Source organism: Salmo trutta, chromosome 23 (assembly GCF_901001165.1).
Source record: "Salmo trutta chromosome 23, fSalTru1.1, whole genome shotgun sequence".
In the NCBI taxonomy this organism is placed as follows: Eukaryota; Metazoa; Chordata; class Actinopteri; order Salmoniformes; family Salmonidae; genus Salmo; species Salmo trutta.
In genome coordinates, this window is record NC_042979.1 from 164,068 (window position 1) to 181,304 (window position 17,237).

The 17,237-nt window shown below is 42.1% G+C and overlaps 1 protein-coding gene across 14 annotated transcripts in view; it reads right to left on the bottom strand.

The window, feature by feature from the left end:
* Nucleotides 1-311: 311 nt before the first annotated feature.
* LOC115159070 (mitogen-activated protein kinase 10-like) overlaps nucleotides 312-17,237 on the bottom strand; it is a 94,115-nt gene continuing 77,189 nt past the window's right edge. For 8 of the 14 annotated variants that reach the window (XM_029708427.1, XM_029708429.1, XM_029708437.1 and 5 more), the window contains 4 exons: nucleotides 12,279-12,305; nucleotides 11,060-11,123; nucleotides 10,580-10,657; nucleotides 312-1,626 (listed from right to left, as the gene is read on the bottom strand). In XM_029708427.1, the coding sequence (XP_029564287.1) occupies nucleotides 1,484-1,626; nucleotides 10,580-10,657; nucleotides 11,060-11,123; nucleotides 12,279-12,305 (312 nt within the window). In that variant the 3' untranslated portion in view covers nucleotides 312-1,483. Of the gene's footprint in view, nucleotides 1,632-9,264; nucleotides 9,439-10,550; nucleotides 10,658-11,059; nucleotides 11,124-12,278; nucleotides 12,306-17,237 lie in introns of all 14 variants that reach the window. The other 6 variants (XR_003868835.1, XR_003868833.1, XR_003868834.1 and 3 more) reach the window with 6 other exon arrangements.

A 17,237-nucleotide genomic window follows, 5' to 3' on the forward strand; every position in this document is an offset into this window, starting at 1 on the left:
AACTACAACCTAAAACTTCTTACCTGGGAATATTGAAGACTCATGTAAAAAGGAACCACCAGCTTTCATATGTTCCCATGTTCTGAGCAAGGCACTTAAACGTTAGCTTTCTTACATGGCACATATTGCGCTTTTACTTTCTTCTCCAACACTTTGTTTTTGCATTATTTAAACCAAATTGAACATGTTTCATTATTTTTTTGAGGCTAAATTGATTTTATTGATGTATTATATTAAGTTAAAACAAGTGTTCATTCAGTTTTGTTGTAATTGCCATTATTACAAATAAATAAAACAATCGGCCCGATTAATCGGCATCGGCTTTTTCGGACCTCCAATAATCGGTATCGGCGTTGAAAAATCATAATCGGTCGACCTCTAATTACAGTAGTACTCATTCAATGTAAATTAAAATGGATGCGATTTGAGGAACAAAACTAAAAACTAAACTATGAGGTAAACCCCCCCAAACTGTTCTGTGCTTCCGACAGTAACACACATATAAGGCGACTGTCTCCTGAACTTCTCTCCTTCACACCAAAGTAGTGACACAGAAACAGAGTGAGTGACCTCCCTGGTTGGGGTTAGGTGACATTGGGAATGACATGCAAGGCTGTTGGTGGGACTGTCCACCCACAGTATCTATAGTTGTAATTTATCATATAATTAGTGTTAGCTTTTGTAATCATGCAGCAGGACTAAAAGGCAAGGGGTCAAACTAAGGTGAAAGGTTAGGGGTCAAATGTCAGGGGTCAAGGTGGTGATGTCATGTGGCAAGGTGTGCTATAGAAGAACTTCCATTACTGGCCGTCAGTCCCTCAGTCCGTCCGTCCGTCCGTCCGTCTGTCTGTCGGCCAAGCTCACAGCTGTACAGAATTACATGTTTACAAAGGGTGGGGGTGCTATGCTGTGTCGAGCACTAGCACTAACCCCTGCGGAAATAATTACATAAAAACACACCAATCTGTCAACCACACAGGAGACAACCCCAAAGACCAAACCCAGAGGTTATTAAAACATAGCAATACACTCACATAGGGGAAAGTGAATGGAGGTTTATATATTGCTGTACAGTAATGTATGAAAAGGGCCCACCTTGCCACATCGACTGAAGCACAGGCGCTTGCAAGGAATTGGGTTACCAGCAGCCAGTCAATTTACACTTCACAGAAAGATGCCTGTCTCAGTGTTTTTTAAAACATTTTATGGTGCCATATTTTTTTTGGGGGATGGGGTGTATAAGTAAAGTAACTAGAAGTTCATAAATGTATTATTTCAGTTTTTTCCTTATACTTTTGTGGTTTCTTTTTTAATGAAAATGCAGGCTTAACTTTCATAATCGTTATTCTTTACGTTTTTTTAAAAATCCCTTTTTTCTTTTTAATAATCTTTGTTCTTTTTCAGGTTTTGGTGGGTTGGTTGGTTGTTTGGACATAGCGTTTCACCTTCTGAAGAACATTGGGTTGTGCAGGCAGGCTGCTAGTCACCTGCAACACCCCAGGGGTCCTGCGGAGGTCTCCAGGCTGCTGTCGGTGTCTGAGGCCAGGGTCTGGTCAGTGGACATGGAGGAGATATCGTTGACGGAGGGGGAAGGGAGGCTCTCACCACTGCTGTTCACGGCTGCACCTGTGCTGAGGGAATCAACAGACAACCGGGTTACAACGAACTGAGAGCCCCACAGACCAGAGTTGGGGTCAATTCCATTTAAATTCCAGTCAATTAAGGAAGTACACTGAAATTCAAATTCCAATTTACTTCAACGCTTTTCAATTAGAAAAATGTGGAATTGGAATTCCGTTTGCTTTCTGAATTGACTGGAATTTTAATGGAATTGACCCCCCCCCCCCCCCCCCCCCCGCCCTGCCACAGACACTACTGGTCAGTCTCAGTCAGTCACAACCCGTATTGTGACACATGACCCCACACAGAAACTGGACACTCGGTCACAACACAACCAAATAGTACACCCAGAACCCCACATACAAACATGTGTTACCAGACAGGTGAGAGGCGAGTTAAGGCTGGGGTACTCTGTCGGCTATCTCCTTAAATACAATAATATCATATTAGTGTAATGATAAGAATGTAAGACTTTTATGTTTAAAGATGTGGTTCCCTATCTACCTACCTGTCTTTGGAAACATTACAGACCAGGGTGACATTTCAGCATTCATGTGCAACTTTTTACCACTAGATGGTGATGAATTTCTGCAAATATACAGACATGCTTAGGCTACAGGACAGTATAGTACAGTACAGTATTTTAATGCACTGTAGGTACAGTATGGATAGTAGCCAGACCATTTCTAATACAATATAAATATATTTGAGGCAAATGTCTTTCAATAGGCAGCCCTGTTTCAGTCTTAACTTCTTGAGGCTACCTGGGACGTTAGCGTGCCGCCCGTGGCGCACCCTATCAACAGCAGGTGCATTTCAAGAGCGGCAAATTTGAAACCAAATAAATGTACAAATTCAAATTTCTCAAACATACAACTAACTTACAGCCTTTGAAAGATAAACATCTTCTTAATCTAACCACGTTTACCGATTTCAAAAAGGTTTTACGGGGAAAGCATAAAGTTAGGTTATGTTAGGAGAGTACATTGACAATAGCGGTGTGCAATGCATTGTCGATTCAAAGACAGGCTTCACCAAAACCATACAATCAGCTAAAATTATGCACTAACCTTTTACAATCTCCATCAGATGACACTCCTAGGACATTATGTTAGACAACGCATGCATTTTTAGTTCTATCAAGTTCATATTTATATCTAAAAACAGTGTTTTACTATGGCGTTGATGTTCAGGAAATCGTTTCCCTCAAATACCGGCAGTCAAGTCATGACAACAAAATAATTAATTAATATTAGAAAACATTGCTAAAATATTATATTGTCATTCAAAGAATTATAGATTTACATCTCTTGAACGCAATGGACTTGTCAGATTTAAAATTAACCTTACTGGGAAATCACACTTTGCAATAATCTGAGCACTGCGCCAGAAAAATACGCATCGCGATACAGACTAACCGCCATGTTGGAGGAATCTAAAATCGAAAATACTATATAAATAATCCATTACCTTTGATTCTCTTCATCAGATGTCACTTCCAAAGAGTCCCAGGTCCATAACGAATGTAGTTTTGTTCAAAAAAGCTCATCATTTATGTCGAAAAACCTCTGTGTTGTAGCGCATGATCTAAGCCAGCCGGACTTCACTTCACTTCAAGAACGGAAAAAATATATTTCCGTTCGTTCAAACATGTCAAACGTTGTATCGCATAAATCATTAGGGCCTTTTTTAACCAGAACATGAATAAAATTCAAGGCGGACCATTGGGTTTTCTTTTAAAACGTTTCGGAATGAGAGTACCCACCATCAAATCGCGCGCCAGGTGTCTAATGGACCATCACGTTCCATGGCTCTTATTCGGTCAGATCTCACTGTAGAACACTCAAAACACTTTGTAAAGGCTGGGGACATCTTGTGGAAGCAATAGGAAGTGCCAGAATATTCCTCACCCCCTTTGTTTTTCAATGGCATAGGCTCAAAGTCAATTCAACACATCAGGTATCCACTTCCTGTCAGAATCTGTCTCAGGGTTTTGCCTGCCAAATGAGTTCTGTTATACTCACAGACACCATTCAAACAGTTTTTGAAACTTTAGGGTGTTTTCTATCCATATATAATAAGTATATGCATATTGTAGTTACTGGGTAGGTGTAGGAGGCAGTTAAAAATGGGCACATATTTTTTCAAAAAATTCTCAATACTGCCCCCTATACCCTAACAGGTTAAGTTTCATCTTGTAAGCAAGAGTTTGGTGAGTGGACAGTTATGCTTTTAAGATTAATAAGCGTTTGCCAGTGTTTGCCGGTGTTCTGGCTTGTTAGGATGTTTAACCGAGGGTTACATTTATACAAATGTTGAATTATACTGGGTTTGTTTTCCAATCATTTTTTTAAATAGATTTTTTAAGTCATCCCAAGTGGATGGGGTTGGTCACGGGGGATATATGCCTTCTTTTTTTTATATATATATTTTTTATTATCCTTCAAATATGCATATTGCATAAGATACATAAGGTAACTGAGGTGGTTCCCTCCAGAATCCCTTCCCTATGTGTTAACTTGATTATGTTCACCCTGGATAGAGCTCTACTGAGGTTCAGTTTAACATGGTAGTATTTTGCTCTAGTCTAGGAGAGGTAGATGCAGCCTTCCAACGGGGGGAAGGCCAGCATAGGGGTCCAAGGGGTCACAACCCGTATTGTGGATTTCTGGATTTCTTCTGGGTATTTTGTTGTTTTTAGCAGTTGTTTTTATTTTATTTATATTTTATTACTCTGACCTTTCAGCACACTGGCCATGTGATTGTACTAACATTCATTTCTAATTATTATGCCTAATTCACATACTCTAAGCTCCACTTGCTTTATCAGCTGGAACTTTAATGGAATTAACCATGCGGTCAAGCGTAGCCGAGTGTATGCTCAAGTCCGGACAGCAACAATGATAAACTAAAGAGAGGATGGGTAGACCAAATATTTAAAATACTTTGGTGCTAAGGCCAGAGGGGCAGCCATCCTTATCAGAAAAGGCACCCCGTTTGTCTCCTCCAAAGTAATTTCAGATACTAATGGCAGAAATATTATAGTGATGGAGAAATATTTTTACACACAGGTTGTTCTGGCTAACCTCTATGGTCCTAATTGGGATGACGCTCAATTTTTCTCAGACCTCATTGCAACACTTCCTGACCTTAACTCTCATAATTTGATACTGAGTGGAGATTTCATGTCACGACTCCTACCGAAGGTGGCTCCCCTTCCTGCTCGGGTGGTGCTCGGCGGTCGTCGTCACCGGCCTACTAGCTGCCACTGATTCACTTTTTCCCCCTTTCTGTTGATTGTTTACACATGTTTTGTGATGGGCTGATTAGCTGGGTTATTTTATCCAGTAGGCCCGCCTGCTCTGTGTGCGGGATTGTTTTGTGTATTTTGCTTCTGTGCACGCTCATGTTTGAGGTGCTGGTACGTGGTTTTCCTCGGACTGTTTCAGTCCCCAGTGTTTGGGGCACTTTGTTTTTGTGTGTGCCCTGTATATCCGAGGGGTGTCTTGCGTTCGCCGTTGTGTACATTAAAGCATTACCCTGTACTCTCTGCTTCCTGCACCTGACTTCGCACCCACTACGCCCAGAGCCTTACATTTCAATTGTGTATTACATCCAAGTCTAGGCAGATCCAGACCAAAGCCCAACAATGTAATTTCAAAATCAGGTGCAGTAATCAACAAATTTCTAGAATCCTATAATTTGTCTTATCCATGAAGCAGGAGCAATCCCACTGGTAAATATTACTCATTTTTTTATCCAGTCCACCACTCATACACTACGATTGACTTTTTCCTGCTGGATAATATAATTATTCCTTTTGTAACTAATAGCATCGTTTTCTCAGACCATAGCCCTGTCCAGCTAGATATCTGCTTTCCGGACAGTACAGCGTCCCAACGCGCATGGTGACTTGACCCACTACTACTATACTGTAGTGCCTTTAAAAAATACATATCAACTCACATTGATGTCTTTTTACAGATCATCAACTGCACCCCTGACGTGTCTCACTCTACTGTGTGGGAGTCGTTAAAAGCATATCTAAGGGGCCAAATTATTTCATACACAGTGTATGACAATAAACAGCGCACTAAACGCTTATGGTTGTTATCTCAACTCATTCTAGATGTGGACAACAGATATGCCTCTTCTCCAACTCCTGAACTCTACAAAGAGAGACTGCTACACCAATCGGAATTTGACAATCTTTCCACTGAACACACGGAGCAGCTTCTGTTTAAGTCAAGGCAGACATTTTATGAACACAGAGAGAAAGCTGGCAAGTTGTTATCTCACCAGCTTCAACAATCTGCGGCTAGCAGCACCATACCTGAAATGTGTGTTGCAGCTGATTTAACTTCTACCAATCCCAAAGAAATCGCCAATCAATTTAAGCAATTCTACTCTGCTCTTTACTTGTCAGAGTAAAGAGCAGAATTTCTAGACAATCTGCATGAATGCATGAATTTCTAGACAATCTGGACATCCCCTGTCTCAATTCAGATGAACAAACTAACATGGATGCCTCAATAAGTGATGACGAAGCTACTCTGGCAATCCAGTCCATGCAGAGCAGTAAAGCTCCTGGGCCTGATGGCTTCCCTATTGAATTTTATTAAGCATTCTCCTCTGAACTATCCCCTAGGCTCAGCTCAATATACAATGAAATCCTTTCTAGTCAGAAACTGCCCCAGACATTTACCCAGGAGACCCATTCTGTTTTGCTTAAAAAGGACAAGAACCCCCTAGACTGTGGCTCATACCGCCCTATAAGCCTTTTGTGCTGCGATTATAAAATTCTCACTAAGGTCCTCTCGTGCCGTTTAAAGACAGTGATGCCTAATATAATTAACTCTGACCAAACCAGTTTTATCTCAGGTAGGCAATATTTCTATGGTATGCGGCGGATGTTTAAAGTTCTTTATTCTGCCCACTCAACTCGACAGCCAGAGGTCGTCATCTCTCTTTATGCAGAGAAGGCTTTCGACCGGGTTGAGTGGGAATATCTATTTACAGTGCTAGAGAGATTTAGGTTTGGCCCGTCATTCCTTTCCTGGATTAAGATTTTGTACTCATTCCCAGTGGCTTCTGTTCGCACCAAGAATGTTAACTCAAGCTACTTCCCTCTCACACAGGGTTACGAATTGGTTAATTTGAAATGACTCACTCAGACATCTTATTGAAATATGCAGAACTTAATATTTCCTTTAGAGGATTAGATAGGGCTATTTCATTTAACTTCAGAGCAAATGGCTCTATCTATAGTTTCTTGTAGATTAAAATCTGATTGAGCTCGTTCTGTTTTCCCGGGCTGGATTCTACACCAGCATAACATGGTATGGCAGAATGGGTAACCCCTTGCCCCCTATGACATGGTTGTCTAAAAACATTAGCAGAAAACAAATAGATGAGGGGTCACCTAGTTCAGGATGTCCCACACAGCTGATTCAAATAATCAAAGCTTGATAATGAGTTTGTTATTTGAATCAGCTGTGTAGGCTGGAGCAAAAACCAAATGTGCACCCATGGAGGCCCCAGGACCGAGTTTGGGAAACTGACCAAGTTAAAGAGCAGAATTTTAAACTAAAGATACAAAAATTTAAGCAAGTAGGAACACAAAAGGTGTTTGGTTCTTGTAAAAGCCCTATGCTCCCATAGCAATAGAATAGTTTTATTTCTTTGTATGCTCCTATCTTCCCGGAGCAGACATTTAAGCTTCCTGTTGAATCTGGGGCGTTAAACTACAGTAGGTAGCTAGCAAACCTCAAGTCTTTGTCCTAGACAAAGCATCAGACAGCGAAGAATTAGAAAGATGACCAGATACAAAAGATCTACTGTACCTGGTCTTGTGTGGCTCACTTGGTAAAGCATGACACTTGCAACACCAGAGTTGTGGGTTTGATTCCCAATGGGCAACAAGTATGCAAAATGTATGCACTCACTACTGTAAGTTGCTTTGTATCTGTCTGCTAAATGACTTAAAAACCTGTTGGGGATAGGGGGCAGTATTTGCACGGCCGGATAAAAAAACGTACCCGATTTAATCTGGTTACTACTCCTGCCCAGTAACTAGAATATGCATATAATTGTTTGATTTGGATAGAAAACACCCTAAAGTTTCTAAAACTGTTTGAATGGTGTCTGTGAGTATAACAGAACTCATTTGGCAGGCCAAAACCTGAGAAGATTCCAAACAGGAAGCGCTCTCTCTGACTATTTATTGGCCTTCTTGATCATCTCTAAGCAAAACAGGGGATCTCTGGCATAACGTGACATTTTCTAACGCTCCCATAGGCTCTCAGAAGGCGCCAGAACGATGAATGGTGGCTTTGCAGGCCATGGCTGAAAAACATTAGCGCATTTGGATAATGGTCGATCTGAGGACAATGAGACTGGAGGTGCGTGCACGAGCCGACACCATGTTTACTTTCTCTCTCTTTGAAAGAAAACAACGACTCCCGGTCGGAATATTATCTTTTTTTTACGAGAAAAATAGCATAAAAATGTATTTTAAACAGCGTTTGACATGCTTCGAAGTACGGTAATGGAATATTTTGAATTTTTTTGTTACGAAACGCGTCGGGCGCGTCACCCTTCTTTACCCTTCGGATAGTGTCTTGAACGCACGAACAAAACGCCGCTATTTGGGAGTGCATTCTGATGAAGAACAGCAAAGGTAATCAAACTTTTCTAATAGTAAATCGGAGTTTGGTGAGTACAACACTTGGTGGGTGTCAAAATAGCTAGCCTGTGATGGCCGGGCTATCTACTCAGAATATTGCAAAAAGTGCTTTCACCGAAAAGCTATTTTAAAATCGGACATAGCGAGTGCATAAAGGAGTTCTGTATCTATAATTCTTAAAATAATTGTTATGTTTTTTGTGAACGTTTATCGTGAGTAATTTAGTAAATTCACCGGAAGTGTTCGGTGGGAATGCTAGTCACATGCTAGTCACATGCTAATGTAAAAAGCTGGTTTTTGATATAAATATGAACTTAATTGAACAAAACATGCATGTATTGTATAACATAATGTCCTAGGATTGTCATCTGATGAAGATCATCAAAGGTTAGTGCTGCATTTAGCTGTGGTTTGGGTTTATGTGACATTATATGCTAGCTTGAAAAATGGGTGTCTGATTATTTCTGGCTGGGTACTCTGCTGACATAATCTAATGTTTTGCTTTTGTTGTAAAGCCTTTTTGAAATCGGACAGTGTGGTTAGATTAACGAGAGTCTTGTCTTTAAAATGGTGTAAAATAGTCATATGTTTGAGAAATTGAAGTAATAGCATTTCTAAGGTATTTGAATATCGCGCCATGGGATTACACTGGCTGTTGAGTAGGTGGGACGCAAGCGTCCCACTGGCCCAGAGAGGTTAAATGTAACCAGCCAGTTAAGAGAAAAAGTGAGTTTGCGAAGGCTTTGCTAAAACGATCCCTCTTGGTCCAGAGCATGCCAATGGTGCGGTGATATGTAGGCAGCCCATCAATCTCATGTTTATGTGTCTGTAGCAGTGGGAGGCGGGTGATTAAAGGACAGTGGAAGACATTTCATCTGACCTCCAATAAAACAGGGAGGCAAAATTACAATTTATGGCTCAAACATAGATTGTATTCAATAACAGAATAACATGCTTACTCTAATGCTATCCATCTATGTAAGCCCTGAGCCAAGTGGTGCTGAAAGGCAGTGCTTTAGAGCCTGGTACTGCTACTGCTGTGAAATATTGCCATCTGGGGTTCTTCAGCTGCACTGCGTCTGTCCTCTGCTCTCCTCAGCAATAGGAATACCCATCTGCTTAATTGCAGAGTTCTAGAGAGGAAGGGAGACAGAGAGAGGGAGAGGTAGAGAGATGCGGGACAGAAAGAGAGGGGGGGTGAAGGGAGAGAGCTACAGTATCGCACTGCGTATTAAATCAATCCCAAGGAAGCAGTTTAGCCTTATCACTAGATCCCAAGCCATCCCCGAATACAGCATACATAAGGAGACTTTGTACAGTATGAAAACGTTCTCTGCAGAAAATTGCTGAGGAGAATGACCGAGGCAAGTTGTTTTCCTCTCTCAGCAACACTAGACTCTGGACGGACGCCATAATAATATTACCAATACTGTGCCATCATGATTCCACACTGCTCCACAGTGGCCATACAGGTGAATGACACGCAGCTGCCGCTTTGGTAAACACCACAATATTAAATTTTTTACTGAAAAAAGATTCTAGTGCTATCTAGAAGAGTATGGACCAAGGACCCCAGCCTTAAATCATGATATGTGACAGTGCATACACAGATGTGAAAAAACATATACATAGCCTACATGACCTTTTGCATAGAGTAGGTGGATAGCAACCTTTTTAATCAATACACATTAACACTGCTCTGTTACTCAATATAGACTGGAGTCACAGATATGTCTTTCTAAACACTTAATTGCATACAGTAATACCATTCAAATAAAGATGAATCACTGCACATACACAAAACATGCAAGTTTGGTGAAAAATGACCAAATCTACAGTTTAGATCAGGGGTGGGCAATTCCAGTAACCCGAGGGCCTGATTGGTGTCACAGTTTTGCCCCAGCCCCAGCTAACACACCTGACTCCAATAATCACCTATCATGATCTTCAGTTTAGAATGCAATGTGATTAATCATCTGTGTTTGCTAGGGATGGAGAAAAAGTGTGACACTAATCACGCCCCTAGTACTGGAGTTGCCCACCCCTGGTTTAGATGGATACTTTTACATACAGATATAATTACTCATGTACAAATTCCTACACATATAACACTTATGTAGCCTATCAATTATATTTGTCTCGGGAAAACACGATGGGAGACAAAGACGCATGGGTCAACGCACAGATGGATTTCTCTGTTACAAGAAGAACCCAGTGATTATACAGTATTATTAAATCAACTTACAGAGGGACTAGGTTATGCACTGAGAGTACCTGAGGGAGAGGGTTGTCCCTTCATCACCCCGTTCTTCGTCCTCTCCTCAAAGTTCATCACCTCTTTGTAGATTAGTTCTGAAAAGTGAGAGAAGGAGCGAGCATGAGAGAGAGAGGAGAGAGAGAGAGAAAGAAAAGGGGAGGATAAAACGTTAAAATACCAGCACAGAAATCTATTCTCTGCTCTAGCTGTCTGTTGTAAGTCTAATTATCATGGGAAGGCTACAAGGTCATTGGAAAAGTTAATATAGAAAGTTAGTAAACAGAAACAAATAGAAAACAGATAGGAAAACTTCATTGTTGACAAGCTTCTACAGTAGGTAACTAGATAGAAAAGCAGTGAATGTAAGTTGGGAATTGTCTCCATAGAGACCACAAACGTTACAACTTACAAATAATTGAGCCTTTATTCAGAGATACTCCAATAGAGGCATCCATAGCAATAGAATTAGTAAGTATAAAGGAATATGACATGTTTACCTTTCCATTCATCGATAGAGTGTTCTCTCTCATCCAGCTGTTTGTCGTAGATAGCAGGAGGAGGCTGGAGGGAGGAAAATAAATAGACTGTTTGCTGAACCTGGTTTTAGCAATGTCTAAGACATTGGTGATATCTAAGAACTGCCAGTATCATGACAGCATTTAAATTATCCCTTGAAAACAATACAATTTAAAGTTTCAACTATAAATTAAATGACACAAGCTCTAAATATATGCAACACTAGCCATCTTTACAAAATATGTAGTAGCCGTACGCACGCACAAAATGAATGAGAGTTCTGTAAATCAGCAGAGGGGACATAACATACACTCTCAGCATCAGTTGCATGAGGTGTTTGAACAGCCAAACCCATTCACTGCACAGAACAAGTGTAAAGGACGAGTAAAAGTAGAACAGAGATAATGATGAGAACAAAGAATGGTAAGATACAGAGGTGGGTTGGGATGACAATAGGCTACCGAATTGAGATGAAGAATGAAAGAAAAGGAAGATATTTCTTACAATCATTTACAATGCCTCTTTCATGACAATGAATCTCTGAACAACTAAGACAATCTACTCTAGTTTTCCTTTATGATTAGATGATTGACAGGAAGAAGGACAACACCTCCTCTGGGGATGTAGTAATAATAATAATATTTAACTTGTAGAACCTACAGACCAGGCTCTTCAAATATTTCCATATGATTATGTTGTTTAACATCCTATAGCATGCCAGCCTATATTGCTTTCCATTAGTGAGGAGAAAGCCACACAGACACAGCACAGCACACATACATTCTGCCACATCATCTCTGTAAGAGTTGTTGTAACAACTTAAAGGAAGTGTTATAATGCACCATAAAATGTAATATAACTCATTATAAATTCCCTTAAAGTCATTATGTGTGTGCCTCATAGAACATGTTAGTGAGGGGTTTCTTCGGATGGTGCAACTTTGGTCATATTATATTTGTAAAGCTCTATATGCTGTACAGTTTTTATATGCTGTTCTATATACTGTACACTTACAACCAAAAAGGTAGCACCATTTTTCTAAGAGGTCATTGAAAAAGAGCTGAAGATTGGGTTTTGGACAGCCGTCCCAAAATATATGTAGTACAGTTTTGTACAGTCATATCTGGTCATATCATGTTTGCAATGCTCTATATGTTGGATGATATATATTTCTTTTGAGGTAGGACAGTTTTTATTTACCATTGATATTTGGACGAGATCCCTGGCCTTCATCAGCATGAAATGACAATAGAGAGGGGGGAAAAACAGTACAACATTAGTTTCAGGGAAATTGTAATGTCATAGATGACCAATATAATATATATACAGTATATATACTGTATATCACATCTATACATCCTCATATATGCTACATCAACTAACATCATCATGTAGGGTATCACTTTTTGGTAATATTTGCTATGATAAACTAAAATGTATGTTTTAACAAAAGAATGAGGCATGCTACAAATTAAATATATACATTAACACAGTCATATAATACTTTAAAACACATATTACTATTTTCAAAGAAAGATATTATAGTGAAGGAGTGTGATTCGATCTCAAATAAGGAAGTAGCAATAAACTTGATCAATTTATTAATTGATCTTGTTGAGAGGCATTGATACATTTATTTTTATATAAAGTCGTAGCCTGAAATCCAAACTAATATACACTGCATTCAAAAAGTATTCTATTGTTACAGCCCTATTCTAAAATGGATTAAATATTTTTTTGTCCTCAATCTAAACACAATAACCCAAAATGATGAAGCGAAAACAGTTTATTTTTTATTTTTGCTAATGTATTAAAAATAAAAAACAGAAATACTTAATTTACATAAGTATTCAGACCCTTTGCTATGAGCATCGAAATTGAGCTCAGGTGCATCCTGATCTTCAACTGATCATCCTTGAGATGTTTCTACAACTTGATTGGAGTCCAACTGTGGTAAAATCAATTAATTGGACATGATTTGGAAAGGCACACACCTGTCTATATAAGGTCCCACATTCGAAAACATAATGTTAAATTTCACTGCGATGTGGATGACACACAGCTGTACATTTCATTGAAACATGGTGAAACCCCAAAATTGCCCTCGCTAGAAGCCTGTTTTTCAGACATAAGGAAGTGGATGGCTGCAAACGTTCTACTTTTAAACTCGGACAAAACAGAGATGCTTGTTCTAGGTCCCGAGAAACAAAGAGATCTTCTGTTGAATCTGACAATTAATCTTGATGGTTGTACAGTCATCTCAAATAAAACTGTGAAGGACCTCGGTGTTAGTCTGGACCCTGATTTCTCTTTTGAAGAACATATCAAGACTGTTTCAAGCACAGCTTTTTTCCATCTACGTAACATTGCAAAAATCAGAAACTTTCTGTCCAAAAATGACGCAGAAGAATTAATCCATGCTTTTTGTGAGAGATGTGAGAGATGCAGACTCGGTCTCAACCTTTAAGTCTTTACTGAAGACTCATCTCTTCAGTAGGTCCTATGATTGAGTGTAGTCTGGCCCAGGAGTGTGAAGGTGAAAGGAAAGGCTCTGGAGCAACGAACTGTCCTTGCGGTCTCTGCCTGGCCGGTTCCCCTCACTCCACTGGGATTCTCTGTCTCTAACCCTATTACAGGGGCTGAGTCACTGGCTTACTGGTGCTCTTCCATGCCGTCCCTAGGAGGGGTGCGTCACTTGAGTGGGTTGAGTCACTGACGTGGTCTTCCTGTCTGGGTTGGCGCCCCCCCTTGGGTTGTGCCGTGGCGGAGATCTTTGTGGGCTATACTCGACATTGTCTCAGGATGGTAAGTTGGTGGTTGAAGTTATCCCTCTAGTGGTGTGGGGGCTGTGCTTTGGCAAAGTGGGTGGGGTAATATCCTGCCTGTTTGGCCCTGTCGGGGGGTATCAACGAATGGGGCCACAGTGTCTCCTACCCCTCCTGTCTCAGCCTCCAGTATTTATGCTGCAGTAGTTTATGTGTCGGGGGGCTAGGGTCAGTCTGTTATATCTGGAGTATTTCTCCTGTCTTATCCGGTGTCCTGTGTGAATTTAAATATGCTCTCTCTAATTCTCTCTTCTCTCTTTCTCTCTTTCTTTCTTTCTTTCTCTCTCTTGGAGGACCTGAGCTCTACGACCATGCCTCAGGACTACCTGGCATGATGACTCCTTGCTGTCCCCAGTCCACCTGGCCGTGCTGCTGCTCCTGTTTCAACTGTTCTGCCTGTGGCTATGGAACCCTGACCTGTTCACCGGACGTGCTACCTGTCCCAGACCTGCTGTTTTCAACTCTCTAGAGACAGCAGGAGCTGTAGAGATACTCTCAATGATCGGCTATGAAAAGCCAACTGACATTTACTCTTGAGGTGCTGACTTGTTGCACCCTCGACAACTACTGTGATTATTATTATTTGACCATGCTGGTCATTTATGAACATTTGAACATCTTGGCCGTGTTCTGTTATAATCTCCACCCGGCACAGCCAGAAGAAGACTGGCCACCCCTCATAGCCTGGTTCCTCTCTTGGTTTCTTCCTAGGTTTTGGCCTTTCTAGGGAGTTTTTCCTAGCCACCGTGCTTCTACACCTGCATTGCTTGCTGTTTGGGGTTTTAGGCTGGGTTTCTGTACAGCACCTTGAGATATCAGCTGACGTAAGAAGGGCTATATAAATACATTTGATTTGATTTGATTTTAACAGTGCATGTCAGAGAAAAAAAACAAGCCATGAGGTCGAAGGAATTGTCCGTAGAGCTCCGAGACAGGGACAGATCTGGGGAAGGGTAACAAAACATTTATGCAGCATTGAAGGTCCCCGAAGAACACAGTGGCCTCAATCATTCTTAAATGGAAGAACATTGGAACCACCAAGACTCTTCCTAGAGTTGGCCGCCCGGCCAAACTGACCAATCAGGAGAGAAGGGCCTTAGTCAGGGAGGTGACCAAGAACCTGATGGTCACTCTGACAGAGCTCCAGAGTTCCTCTGTGGAGATGGTAGAACATTTACATTTTACATTTAAGTCATTTAGCAGACGCTCTTATCCAGAGCGACTTACAAATTGGTGCATTCACCTTATGATATCTAGTGGAACAACCACTTTATAATAGTACATCTATATATTTTTTTGGGGGGGGTGGGTAGAAGGATTACTTTATCCTATCCCATGTATTCGTTAAAGAGGTGGGGTTTCAGGTGTCTCCAGAAGGTGGTGATTGACTCCGCTGTCCTGGCGTCGTGAGGGAGCTTGTTCCACCATTGGGGTGCCAGAGCAGCGAACAGTTTTGACTGGGCTGAGCAGGAACTGTGCTTCCGCAGAGGTACGGAGGCGAGCAGGCCAGAGGTGGATGAACGCAGTGCCCTTCTTTGGGTGTAGGGACTGATCAGAGCCTGAAGGTACGGAGGTGCCGTTCCCCGCACAGCTCCGTAGGCAAGCACCATGGTCTTGTAGCAGATGCGAGCTTCAACTGGAAGCCAGTGGAGTGTGCGGAGGAGTGGGGTGACGTGCGAGAACTTGGGAAGGTTGGACACCAGACGGGCTGCGGCGTTCTGGATGAGTTGTAAGGGTTTAATGGCACAGGCAGGGAGCCCCGCCAGCAGCGGGTTGCAGTAATCCAGACGGGAGATGACAAGTGCCTGGATTAGGACCTGCGCCGCTTCCTGTGTAAGGCAGGGTTGTACTCTGCGAATGTTGTAGAGCATGAAACTACCGCCTTGATGTTAGCTGTGAAAGACAGGGTGATGTCCAGGGTCACGCCAAGGCTCTTAGCACTCTGGGAGGAGGACACAATGGAGTTGTCAACCGTGATGGCGAGATCATGGAACGGGCAGTCCTTCCCCGGGAGGAAGAGCAGCTCCGTCTTGCCGAGGTTCAGCTTGAGGTGGTGATCCGTCATCCACACTGATATGTCTGCCTGGTTATCAGAAAGGGGGAAAGGAGAAGATTAATTGTGTGTCGTCTGCATAGCAATGATAGGAGAGACCATGTGAGGATATGACAGAGCCAAGTGACTTGGTGTATAGCGAGAACAGGAGAGGGCCTAGAACTGAGCCCTGGGGGACACCAGTGGTGAGGGCACATGGTGCAGAGACGGATTCTCGCCACGGCACCTGGTAGGAGCGACCTGTCAGGTAGGACGCAATCCAAGAGTGAGCCGTGGCGAGCCGGGCAGGAGTAGTAACCAGATTAAATTGGGTACGTTTTTTATCCGGCCGTACAAATACTGCCCCCTAGCCCCAACAGAAACGAAGATAGAATGTCGTCAACCTTCTTTTCAAAATTTTTGACGAAGTCATCCGCAGAGTGGGAGGAGGGGGGGAGGGGGAGGAGGATTCAGGAGGGAGGAGAAGGTGGCAAAGGGTTAGAGGAAGATGCTTGGAATTTAGAGTGGTAGAAAGTGGCTTTAGCAGCAGAAACAGAGGAAGAAAATGTAGAGAGGAGGGAGTGAAAAGATGCCAGGTCCGCAGGGAGGCGAGTTTTCCTCCATTTCTGCTCGGCTGCCTGGAGCCCTGTTCTGTGAGCTTGCAATGAGTCGTCAAGCCACGGAGCAGGAGGGGAGGACCGAGCCGGCCGGGAGGATAGGGGACATAGAGAGTCAAAGGATGGAGAAAGGGAGGAGAGGAGGGTTGAGGAAGCAGAATCAGGAGATTGGTTGGAAAAGGATTGAGCAGAGGGAAGAGATGATAGGATGGAAAAGGAGAGAGTATCAGAAGAGAGAGAGCGAAGGTTGCGACGGCGCAATACCAACTGAGTAGGGGCAGAGTGAGTAGTGTTGGAGGAGAGCGAGAGGGAAAAGGATACAAGGTAGTGGTGTTGGAGGGGAGTTGCAGTGAGATTAGTAGAAGAACAGCATCTAGTAAAGATGAGGTCAAGCGTATTGCCTGCCTTGTGAGTAGGGGGGGACGGTGAGAGGGTGAGGTCAAAAGAGGAGAGGAGTGGAAAGAAGGAGGCAGAGAGAAATGAGTCAAAGGTAGACGTAGGGAGGTTAAAGTCACCCAGAACTGTGAGGGGGGATCCATCCTCAGGAAAGGAATTTATCAAGGCGTCAAGCTCATTGATGAACTCTCCAAGGGAACCTGGAGGGTTATAAATGATAAGGATGTTAACCTTTTGAGGATAGGGGGCAGTATTGAGAATTTTGGAAAAAATATGTTCCCATTTTTAA